This window comes from Glandiceps talaboti, chromosome 3 (assembly GCF_964340395.1).
Source record: "Glandiceps talaboti chromosome 3, keGlaTala1.1, whole genome shotgun sequence".
In the NCBI taxonomy this organism is placed as follows: Eukaryota; Metazoa; Hemichordata; class Enteropneusta; family Spengelidae; genus Glandiceps; species Glandiceps talaboti.
In genome coordinates this window covers 26,728,380-26,741,895 of record NC_135551.1, presented here as the reverse complement: position 1 = coordinate 26,741,895, position 13,516 = coordinate 26,728,380, and the positions used below count along the sequence as shown (strand labels likewise).

The window sequence follows — 13,516 nt, the reverse complement described above, 5'->3', positions numbered from 1 at the left end:
CACACACACACACACATGCACACAGACAGATTAGACATACATACTTATGTATACACATACATAATGACACACACATGCACATGCATGCACACACACATCCACACACATGCACATGTACACACACATACACAAATCCACACACACACACACACACACACACACACGGACACACACACACACAGACACACAGACACACACACACATATACACACTCACACTAACCTGAGTTTTTGACAGCAATGACACCAATGATTTGTTACCATGGTGACATCCCGTCAAATAATCCAATGTAGCTTTGATAGTGTAGGATGTAAAGTATGGTGGATTGGGATGGGGATCAGTGTCTCTGTAATATGGACAAGAACATATAGTGCCTCAATAGTATAAAACAGTTCTGATTACTAGACTGTCTAAGACAGTTAGCTATGTGAATATTTTTAAGTTTTACTACTGTGTAAGTGTCATGAAGATAGCATGATCCTGGGTACAGGTGCAACCAATGACTATTGACCCACAAAAGAATTTGTGCCTTTGGTGTTTTGAGTTATGTTCCAAATGTCTCATGTAACCATGTATGTGTGTATATGTATACATGTACTTTGGGTGTGTGTGGTGTGGGGTGGCGTGGTTGGGTGTGTGTGTGTGTGTGTGTGTGTGTGTGTGTGTGTGTGTGTGTGTGTGTGTGTGTGTGTGTGTGCAGGTGTGTGTGTGTGTGCAGGTGTGTGTGTGTGTGTGTGTGTGTGTGTGTGTGTGTGTGTGTGTGTGTGTGTGGGTAGGTAGACATGAGTATGTGAGGTTTATGGGTAACCATTGTTATCAACTATTTAAAGATGACAATGTTATAGCTAGGCTACTTGTGAAATTATGTCTGTCAAACTCTAGAAATGCAAATTGCATATAAACCTCTGGGCATTGGATTGCCTGCCTGCAATTTCACATACATTGTAGTATGAAGTTTGACAAACGTTATAGGTGAAAATTTACAGACTCTGTATGAATAACTTACTTAGCAAACTGTCCTATATCACTGTCCTCAGAGTAAGGTTCATGTAGTGTCATCAATAACTCTACTACTATCTCATCTAGATTACTCTGTATTAGCTTCTCCATCACCTGCAAAGATACAAAGTAATGTGTGAAATAAGTCAGACATGAATTACACACAAATATTTCTGTAACTGAATTGTGCAGTTTGGAACATGTAGGCATAAGATACCACTCGTGCTCAGAATCAAATGCTTGATATAGTCAGTTTTCAAAAGTAGATGTCAGTATCTCTTATCTCAGGCATTCCTAAGATGGATTGTATTTTCACAAAATCTTTAATTTGTTGAATTTAATTGAGGACTTGACTCAGTCTGGCATTTGTGACTTTACCTGTTGAGTGAGAATTTGTTGTATTTTATTGAGGACTTGACTGGCATTTGTGACTTTACCTGTTGAGTGAGAATTTGTTGTATTTTATTGAGGACTTGACTGGCATTTGTAACTTTACCTGTTGAGTGAGAATTTGTTGTATTTTATTGAGGACTTGACTGGCATTTGTGACTTTACCTGTTGAGTGAGAATTTGTTGTATTTTATTGAGGACTTGACTGGCATTTGTAACTTTACCTGTTGAGTGAGAATTTGTTGTATTTTATTGAGGACTTGACTGGCATTTGTGACTTTACCTGTTGAGTGAGAATTTGTTGTATTTTATTGAGGACTTGACTGGCATTTGTAACTTTACCTGTTGAGTGAGAATTTGTTGAATTTTATTGAGGACTTGACTGGCATTTGTTTTTCTCCTCTGTTGTTGTTCAGTTGCTGGTTCTGCTTCTTTCTCATATGCAAATGTTGGTATGATATGTATAATAATCTGAGGGAAGCACTCAATCAGTAGGTCTTTCCAGTCTTTCTGTAACTCATGACCTAGAGATTGCACAGTTTCCAGTTTACTACCGATCACCAGGTATGGAACCAATGTCTTGTAGTACTGTCTACAGGTTGAACAAGATGATAAGTATTTCAGACATTTTAAAAATAAATTATTAATATATAATTTCAATCTTGATATCATACAGTCCTACACAATGTACCTAGTAAATATTATCAATAGAATTGAAAGTGGTCTCACATCAGGTGAGCAAACACACCATCCGGAGGCAGGATATTCTTTACTGAAACAATAGACAAGTTGATTTTCTGGTTCCAAGATGCACTGTGTGAGCCTCGTGTGAGACAATGTTGCTCTGTGGTTTATACTTCTATGTTGATTTTGTCTTTATCATATATCGAATATCATTTTTATCATTAAGCAATGGAAAGACATAATGACGTTTTTAATTGTTAGTGATTTTATAGCACAAAGACTACACGCCATCAATGACAGAGAAGGTAAACAAAAGGGTACAGTCAGGTGACAACCATTCCCTTATAGTAACACATGCAAACTCCACTGTATGGACATAATACATGGCATTGTATCAAGAGATATGTGATACATCTTGAAACCAGCAACATCTCCATTGCAAGACAGTATGTGTATGTTAAGGTAATCTACCCCGTTCTCGCAGGCCAGAGCACATATTTCTGTTGAAGCAGTGTCTTGAACAGTGCCTTTAAAGAGGCTGTGGGCCACAAGGATGATCTACCCTGGCTACATGCATCGATCAATGAACATAAAAGTGAACATCATTTTAAGATGACAACTTACTTGTAGAATTGTAGTCTTGTTTTACAACTAAATAATTGATATGGTATTGATTGTAGTGAGTAACCAACCTCTAACCAGTTAGCTATGATGTAACCAAGATGAGATTCCAGAAAACTTTGAATTGTGGGATATTTCAAGTGTGATGTCATCTGTCCAAGGACCTACATATGTAGCAGGAATGTAATAATAGAAACATGATATTACACATTTTATTTCACATGATTCACACACACACACACACACACACACACACACACACACACACACACACACACACACACACACACATACACACACACATGCACATGCACACACACACATACATACATACACACACACACACATGCACAGACGTACACAGACAAACACATAATCAGATACACACAGACACACCCCTTCATATCGTCTATGCTGAAAACCATAGAACTACATTGTACATTTATCAAATTCACCTAATCAACCTATGGTCACACAAACAGTCCTTCAGCTATCATTGAATTTTTTTCAAAAACAAAACAAAACAAAACAAAACAGACAAATATGAATGCATACCTTGTTCATGACATTAATGTCAATGTTGTTTTCTTTAATTGCCTGTATGAGTGCAAAGACACACCGTTTTTCACAGACTGCACTACAGCATGCTATACTTATAAGTGTTTTTAATAGACTTGAAGCTCTGTTATTCCATTCATCTGTATGCTCTTCTGGTGCCAGTCTATTCTATAGTGTAAATATAACAATTTAGAGTTAAAAGATGGATGCCTTAGTAACCTACGAGTTAAAAATTATACACTGAGAAAGAATCATAAAGGAAAAGCAGCGGGGGATGATAGAGGCTATGAAATGATTCTCAAGATATGGATTTGTAAAGAAACCTCTCTCCTTAATATATATAGTCAGTATGTTTCATAAATGACATCTGTAATTTTATGGTGTTTATAATGTTCTCATATTATTCCTGTACCAGCAATTATAAAACATTGTGAATTATGTCTAGCAACCAGATATTCAGATATGAGTAAAAAAAAAGACATCATATACGACATAAATTTTTGATTTTCAAAAATTTTTTGTCCTGACAATAAATTTGCAATGTAATCAGAAAGAAATGATCAAAATATAATTACAGGTACATTAGCTGCTTCCTGAACTCTTACAAGGACTTGATTAAATGCTTTATCTTGTTTGTCAGTTGACACTGCTTTGACTCCATTAGTTGGTGAATCAGTTGACACTGTCTTAGATACGTTACTTTGTTGTCTTGTAAACAAGCTACAGGAAAAATCACAGTACATTACATTATACCATCTCTACAAATCATTTTAGTAGAAACTCAAACTCATGTAGTAAATCTCTAAAAAGGCACTGGTCTAACAACCATGATTTCTCAGCAAGGAGGAAAATTTTTAACTACAGGAGATTTCATCTTAGCTTGTGAATACTATTAAACTATGTATCAAGATCAGTGAGATTGATCACAAGATTTCATGTTAAATAGACACAATAAAGATAACACACAAACACCCCTTACACAGTGTCTGCTCTGTATTTTGTTACATTGGCATTTTGTTTTTATTGTCACTACCAAAATACAGAGCAGACACTGTATAAGGGATGTGTTTGTGTGTTATCTTTATTGTGTCTACAGAGCAGACACTGTAAGGGATATTTGTGTGTTATCTTTATTGTGTCTATCTCAACATGAAACCTTGTGATCCATCTCACTGATCTTGATACATTGTTTAATAGTATTTGCAAGCTAAGAAGAAATCTCCTATGAGGTGTACCATTAGTCAGAGCTCTCACTGAAATATACTTGTCTTCCATAAATTTCACCAAGAAAGAATTATTTTCCTCAGTCAAACATTTCAGACTTCTATTTTTTCATATTAAAACAAGAAACCACTTTTTGGCTGAAATATGGGGTTATCGTCTATCAATATAAGCATTTAATATTTTATTTTCAAATTTGTTTAAATTTATTGTTCAGAGTATAAATAATTTGCCTAGCGTATTTCGGCTAAATAATTTATATTGCCTTCCTCAGTTGTTGTATATACTATACAGTTCAATGACATATATAGTCTTTTCATATGACCACAGGAGGGCGTTGTAAAGTTACCAGGACTAAATATTTCCATCCCTTCATGCCTGTTAAGTGACAGCTGTTGCAGGTTTTTTGTTGTCTGAACTATTGTAACGTTTTACCATTTGAAATTTGTATATCTATTAATCTGTTTGTTTGTTGGTAATTTCCATCAGTCGGTTGGTTTGTTTGCTGTAAAAATCTTAAAACCTACCAAGTAACACTTTCAGCTACATGCATACGTATACCATGACTCTTGTCTTTAAGGAGATCTGGAAACTGTTCAACCAATGATGGCATTGGAGTATGGTCCCCATCACCTCTCTGTTTGCTTGTCTGTTTCATGATTGCCCACTGTTCTTCTGGGTCGACTTGTATGAATGCCTGCATGCACAATGCCAAGGCTTGCCTTACTGATGTACTATACTGACCTTCAACTTGAAGTTTCCTTTAAAAAACAACAACACTGATTAGGTTGCACCCACTTCCTGTTTAGATCTCATCATGAGTAGAAATGGAAGTCATGAGAATAACACTACACAGTCAGGTACACACACCAAGAGATGTATACAGTATAGTGTGATTACTTTGTTGAAATTGGGATTTCACACACTGTAAACCCAGATATATGCACTAATAAGAGATATATGCATATATACAAAGTGTAGTTTGATCACACATGTACACTAAGCGATAGGCACAAATTGCACAATACAGTTTGATCATTTTGTTGAAATTTGCATTTCATACACTGCAAAGCCAAGTGAGTGGTACAAAATTGATTTTTTGGGTCTGCACCCAAATATCAGCACCCCAATGAATCACAATTTCAACCGAATACTATACTACTTATAGTTAAAATACTAAATAGAACTCTAATCAACACGAACAATGTCTAATATTGGTATTTTAACAATTTTCAGCAAATGAGTGAATGTGTTGGTTGTCTGATTGAAAGCATAATACTTCTGTCAGTTACAGCTAGACTAAATGTCACATTATGAGTTACTAGTAGTATGTGTTTCATTCAGGAGGTGGGGGCATGACATTTACATTAGCTCAGATATTTATCATGCATGTCCTTCACCATGGTAACTCTAATGTCTGTACTGTCTCTATTGTATTCACACTCTGGTGATGGACACTTACCAGAAAACAGACATAAGATAAAGTGAAATCTCTCTTGCGCTATTCAAGTCTTCAGATACACCGTTTCCTTGAGAGTCTAAGCACGGAATAATCTTGGTCAACAAGTTTAAGGTCATACAACATACTTCCTGATCTTTCCTGTGGATGGATGCAACTTTCCTGGAATACAAAATAAGAATTATACTCATGGAAAACATGGAAATACACATATTTAAATGGGAATGCAACAGTACTCCAGGAAATAAAGATACTTTCATGAACTATGGGTTCTGGAGTCATTTCATGATTTTACATCATCTACAATTACTTCCGATTTCAGAGAAACATCAAGTTGATCAAATTGCTGTGGGTCTCTGCATGGGTTGAATGATGAATAATCATGAGAGATGTTCTACATGGAAGGGAATAAGCACTCAGGAGTCAACCCAGGAACATTCATATTCTATATTTCCTGGAAAGGTGGTCCCCTCTATTAAATACTGCATACTAGTTAACTTTCAAACGATTGTGTTTTTGAGTTCATCCCATTGCTTTTTTAAAAAAAAAAAAAAATTCATGCAAAAAAATGTTGAACACAAAGTTTATAATAGCTCATTGTTGATCAATTTTGTTTGTTTGAAACTTTATTTTGTATTTAAGAAAAGTTCCCACACTTTGGAGAATTTATATAACTTGAGAAAAGAGTTTATCAATGTGAAAATTTTTTTGCTATGAAAAATTTGCCTGACAACACATTTAAGCTAAGAAAGTAAGACAGCTTGTATTTTTTCGCTGTTTTTAATATGCAGATGGAAATCTGAAACATAAAGCTTGGAGAGAACATTGTATATCTTTGTATCATCCAAAAAAGTTGACCATACCTCATAGCAATTTTTCAAAAGTAAGTTTACTCTCACTGTCATGTTTCTCTGTGTAAAACCAGAGACTGTCACTGAGCATGACAGAACTTTGGAAAACCTATGATGTCACTTTTGGTGGAGTTATGATGGGCGAATGGTTAGAGTGGGCGGCTCTGAATCTGCAGATTGCAAGTTTAAGTCCCACCGCTGCCGTTTGTTTCTGAATAGCTAAAGTCCCTGGGCAAGATTTGAACCACACCTGTGCTTTAGTCAACCCAGCTGTATAATTGGGTACCTGTTAGGATAGAAGGCCAGCATCCTGTAATTTACACTTCCCTATTTGGAGTGCTGCATGGGAAGGGTTGGGTGGGGTTGGGGGGTTGGGGGTATTAATGGAGTTATGATGGGCAAATAGTCAGTATGGCCAGCTTGGAATCTGTAGGTTGCCAGTCCAAGTCACGTCGCTGCCATTTGTTTGTGAATGGCTAATATCCTTGGGCACAGGCAAGATTTGATCCACAATTGTGCCTCAGATAACCCAGCTGTATAATTGGGTACCTGGTATAGATTTAAGTCTTTGCTAGGGATAATAATACCTCAACCCTAACAGAAAAAAAGGCATTATACCTATGAGGCTATCGAGTCTAAATAAGGTTTATTTATATTATTATTATTATTATTTTTGTTTATGATAAAATTTTTAGTAAAATAACTTACTTTTGTAAATTATACAGAATTGTTTCAAGATGGGCATCAGACATATGGCTTTCTTCCAACAGGAGTCCTTCACTTACTGATACAAACTAGAAAATTAAATACATGACATTAGCGATAAAAGAGTGAACACAACCAAAGTATGGAATATGCAAACTAAATGAAAAATACAAATACATGTAAACATTTGAATAAATAAAGAATATATGCTTAAAAATTTAAAATCTGAGAATAACATACTTTTCAAGTACATCAAGTAAGTAATCACTTGGGTAGTCAGTCTTAACATTTACATTTCTAAAAAAAATCGTTACCCTTTTGTAGAATTATAACAGGTGTAACTTACTGTTTTTTTAATTTTCCTTTCTACATGGCTTATAAGAAGGTTGGTTGAAAAATTGATTCAAGAAGCTTTATGGGAAAACATGGTGTTGTTTTATTTTCAGAACTTCTTTCTAGACTTTTTGTCACCTGTAACACACTGGAATTCACTCCCAGACTACATAAACAACATAACTTACAGACATTCATTCATTCAAACAAGCCTTACTTCTGAATCAATAAGTTTTTTTGTTGTTGTTTTTTTTATCCTGCTGTTTTTTGTTGTTGTAAATCTTATTTATTCGTTCATGTAAAGCAATATCTTGACAATTATTCTTATCACATTTTGTTTTTTTATTTTTCTGCTACCCGAGTTTCACCCAGTATTTTTTTTATTTAACTCTTTCTGTAAGGGTTGTGGGCTAGACTAGTTCTGGAGAACTATTTCCATGACTCCCACCAGGTCCATGGATCAGATGTATTTGATTGAATATTTTTTTATTTAATTTATATATTTTGTTAAATGTTTTTTTTTTTTTACTATTTCCTGGTGAAATAAATATGAACAAATATGATGTCTGTACTACCGGTACATGTACTCTGAGAGTCTGTGCCTGCTAGATCAAAAGATTTAGGCCTCATTTTGAACTTGTGACTTGAAGTTCAGACAGAGGTTATTTATGTTAATTAAAATCAAACAGGCAGAATAGTTTCTGTTTCTGAGGAAAGAACAATTGTTGCTACAGTGATACTCTCGTCAATTACTTGTACATAAATCAGCATTTGATGGCTGACATTGTGATCATGTTGACAACTTTTACAGGGTAGCTATGTTTGATTGGCTGTAATAGCACTCTCCCTGATCCCTTTATGTGGTAGTGCTCATTAATATTAAATGAGAGGTCATGATTTGGGTCATACAACAATTTGACCAATCACAAAGCAGCAATACCAAAGTCTGAGGTCAACCTAAGACCTTTGATCATGCTATGACCTTAATGACACTGTTCCTAATTTCATAGGCATAGAGTCTAACCTCTCTCAATCTTTGCCAGCCATTATTGCGGTTCAGTATTGTGTCATCAACTATGGATATTTCTAAAGACCCAGAAGCCTTACAAATTTTACTGCATCATCTTAGAGATAGGAAGCCAGAATCCATAGCTATACACAACCTTGTGAGAAATGTGATCGACAGGAAGTGGGATAAAATGCAGATATTTGTAGATGGCAGTGTGAAGGACTGTACAACTGTGCTCTGTCATGGTCCCAATGTGATGTCTGACAATAGTGACATTGGTGGCTGGTACCTGTACAGTGAAGATGAGGAGAAACTGATATCCATGTTGAACAAAGTCAGACTTACTGAGTGTCGCCTGGATGGTTTCTATGATCCGGACACTGTATTCTTCCTGAATTTGAATGATAAATTCCTGAAAACCATCACCCAGTTCATGAACAACCATGGATTTAAGATGGTTCAAAAGTTCACGTATAGATTACTTATGACTACTCTGGGCAAAGAAACTTTAGCAAGTTACAAACAGCAAGCGCCAGTACTTCCAGAGGGTTATACCGTGGCACCGCTTCAACCTGAGCATGCAAAGCTTCTCGTATCTACAACTCCGTATTGTTCACCAGTCTCTGAGCAACTTGTGAGGAAAATGATTAAGGAATTTCCATCATTTGCAATATATGCCCCAAACCAAGCAGAACCAGTGTCATGGAACATGTTACATGAAATTGGTAGTCCTGGTTTTGCCTATACTAAACCAGAGTTTAGAAATAAACAGTTTGCACAGAGTCGGCAGGCACATATGATGTCACAACTCCCTGAGTATGGCTACAATGAGATGTGCTTTGAAACCCGTGACGATAACACAGCAGTGCTTCATATGCTCAAAAAACATCCTGGCTTGACAACTCTTGATCTTGTTCATTATATCACTTTCAAGAAAGTTCCAGAGATGTCAACAGGATCTAAGCTGTAGTGAAGACACTGAAGACATTGGTTGTCTAATACATTCAGTGTGTTGTGTTTAGACTTTACAATAACGGAACATAAGTCGAGATATACAAACCAATAGATTTTGTGAAGGTGTATTCCAAACTAACAAGAAGGTATCTAAATATGTGACTTATATATATATCAACAAAAAGACAAAAAACTTGGTTAACTTTTCATTTCAAGTATAGGCCAATAAAAAATACGAGTAACAGCACAAATCGCTTCACAATATAGTGGGTAGAAAGAACTGAACTATTAAACTCAGATCCAAAGGGTTCAAGTCCAAGCAGTGGTGTAAAAATACTTGACTAAAAAGAGCTAGGTATACAGAATTCAAGAATCTCATGACAATACTTGACAATCTAACTTCTATGGTACACAATCAATATCCAACAGACTGTACATGGTTGCAACAATCAGAGACATAGACCATTAATACCATGCACAAGCCAAGTTGAACAAAAATTATGGACTATATACTCCGATCGTTCTACGTCACGGCAACGCATGTCTATGTCACTGGTTCTGCAGTGTTTGTAATATGATTCAAAACATTCAAAATCACCAATACTTTCCGTCATTTTTCTTTGATATTACTGGCACTGGTATACTTAATATGTTATTCTCCAATATTTTTCTTCATTCATTCTGTTGGAAAATACTCCTGACCTGAAGGGTTGTCAATATGTCACTACTCGTCTGGCAACGTGTAGTAACAAAAGGCCCCTTAGGTCACTCATATTTTCCTTGGCTGAACGAAGAAAAATATTGGGGAATAACATCTAGTGGTTGCATCATTATCTTTCTATATTGACCTTCCTCTGTTATAAACCATGTTTTTTGTTAGTATTAAATTACCGTACTCCATAACAGTAGCTCGATTTGTGTCCTTATGTAAGAATTTACCACCCAACATCTTGCTATAGTTTTTATTTTGCATTGTGTGTTTGACAATTCTTATCACAGTATCATATATTTTAAAATATATCTTGTAACAACGATCAGAAGTAGTCATAAAGTGAACTTAAAATGTCAAATAAATATTTTGATATGCAAGACAATATAAGGGATAATACTTACCTTCTGTAGGTGAAAAGGTTTGGTTACATCAAAATCCTGGAAAGGAAAGTAATAAAGGCCTTATGAAAAGAATACAGATACTACAACACTCCTCTACAAATAGTTATCTAACTCTCAAGACTGAATTTAGAACTTTTTTGGTAGTAGTTCCAACCTCAGCATGTAAAAATTTACTGAGTATTCTAAATCACTCAGCCTTTGTCTGATGTTATTGTATACAGTTCAATGAATCAAATGTAGTTTTCGTCACATGCCTATGGGAGGGCATGGTAAACTACCTGTGTATTTATTTATACTCTTGAGTTTGGAAATGTTACAAAACATGATTTCCATGAGAGAAAAACAACATTTTTGGTTGAATTAACAACTGTAAGCAAATACAATGTCATGCAACTGCTAAACATCCTTTGAAGTAACATCTGTTGGGATCCCCTTATCATCTCGCCTATAAATAGCTTAGATTTCTGGCATCCGACTCCCCATATTAAAGATCATGCAAAATCTCACAATTTGTGAGATGTGATTATGCAAATCGGATGAGAAGAAGACTGCTGAAAAATTGTTGACTTAGAACTAGTCTATATAGTATCTTTGGCATGCCTAAACATCACTATTTAACCATTAAGACTATGTGGCAATAGTGGAAACACTTCCTAATTTTTCTCACTTGTTTCTCACTTGCAATCAATTATTCTTAAACTTGCTAATCAGAATGCACCTGAAAAACACTGTGCCCAACTTCCCATGGGATTACCACTTTGTGTGCATATGAGAATAATTTTATCAAATGAAACGTCATGTACTCTTAACATCCCTTCACCCTTATATGTTATTTGTCTCCTGCACTTTTTTTTCTATTTTTTTTTCTCCTGCACTTAGTTTGGATTGATGAATACACAATGGGTACACAACATACAAGATGTGTGTATTGGGTTCAGTGTTCTTCAGCTTTGCCCTATCTTTGAATGAAAAGACATCATAATGATGCTATGCATCTCATCACTGGAGGAAAGAGAAATGGATGGGGAGAACAGGTTTGCTGACAATCTCTTACCTCCTCATCCAGAAAGTCTAGTAATTGGTTTTTCACTGTGTGTGGATCTACTTGACTACAAGAATATTTGTCACTTCTAGCACTAACACACCAAGTACACAATAAACCAATACATTCTATGCATAGTTGCTGCTGTTCTGTCAGCTGCTCTGGGTTCAACAAACTTTGGTTGGCTGAAAAGAAGTGAATATATAAAGATGGCTTGATATTTCATAAAAGAACAAATAAAGGGGAGATGAAGAGGGAGATCAATCAATCAATCAATAAATCAATCCATCAATCAACCAATCAATTAATCAATCAACCAATTAAATCAATCACACATTCATTCGTTCATTTGTTTGTTCGTTCGTTCATTTTTTCATTCATTCATTCGTTTGTTCATTCATTCATTGACAATCTGTAGGGAACACAAAGCTCCTGTTACAGTATCACTGATAGAAGTAAACACATGTAGCATACATACTAGAATTATCCATTTGTTCACAATACCCAGGGATGGAAAAATAAACACTCCAATAATCTTAACCACTACATTAACAGAAAGGGCAGAAATGTATAACAAGCCAAATTCTGAATTGATGAATGTTCAGACAGAGACAGAGACAGACACAGACACAACATTCATTATCAACACCTATCAAAATCAGTTACAACACAATAATGCAATGATGCCAACATCCTAAACACCCGCCAAAGTTTGACAAAGAAAGTTTCATATGTAGTTTTAGATTACTTTTACAGCTGTTCTTGAAATATCACCAATGTCCTTCATGATATCTGGTGTATATCTTTTAACTCTCGTGTATATTTTACTTGTAGTTCCCTGGTTTCTAATGTAAATGGTGACAGCTAATGTATACACTCTAGAGCCTTAGTTTACAAAAACAGCTTTTACATTTCTGTAAACAATCTCAGGGAAATAAATAAAACAAAGCAGGGACCTGTAGAAAAGAACTACTCACTGTACTGTTACAGTAGTCCATTCATATGCTCTCTCAAAACCACAAGCTAAAATTGTATCTTGAATATTCCTCGTGAATTCCAGTTAATTTCTGAGACATCATGAAGCGTTACGGTGGTTCATATCAGTTTATTTTACTACAATGTGTTATTGTTATACTTCAACTTTCACTGGCTTTTACACAGGAAGACGACAACAGCACTTGTACACCCACATCTCAATCCGAGCAAAATGGATGCCAGAGATGTTCCTATGGAAATCACGGTATGCCTGGCAACCCAGGTAAGTTGGAAACTCATATTTTTTCTCAAATACTGACATTATTTGTTAATTATATATTTTCCTTAGTTAGGATGTTTTGACATTTAAGACAAACAATTATCAGTCAAAGTCATTCTTTAAAATTGGAGGAAACTGAGGGTAAAATAACTTATTAGACAGAGTAACATCATTCACCCATATCTATCAATCTGTTTCTGTACTGAAAATAAAACTTTTTTTTTCTTTGTTAGGTCTGCAGTTAGCACATGAACACAGGGTGGAAAACATAGCCACTTACTTATCGACATGAACTGACCTCAATTTTATGAACTTTCTTTAT

The 13,516-nt window shown here is 35.4% G+C and overlaps 1 protein-coding gene across 1 annotated transcript in view; it reads left to right on the top strand.

Annotated features, from left to right (window-relative positions):
- The first annotated feature begins 13,016 nt into the window (after positions 1-13,016).
- LOC144432633 (uncharacterized) overlaps positions 13,017-13,516 on the top strand; it is a 1,357-nt gene continuing 857 nt past the window's right edge. Inside the window, exon 1 of the mRNA XM_078120895.1 lies at positions 13,017-13,197. Within this exon, the coding sequence (XP_077977021.1) occupies positions 13,017-13,197 (181 nt within the window). The remainder of the gene's footprint in view (positions 13,198-13,516) is intronic.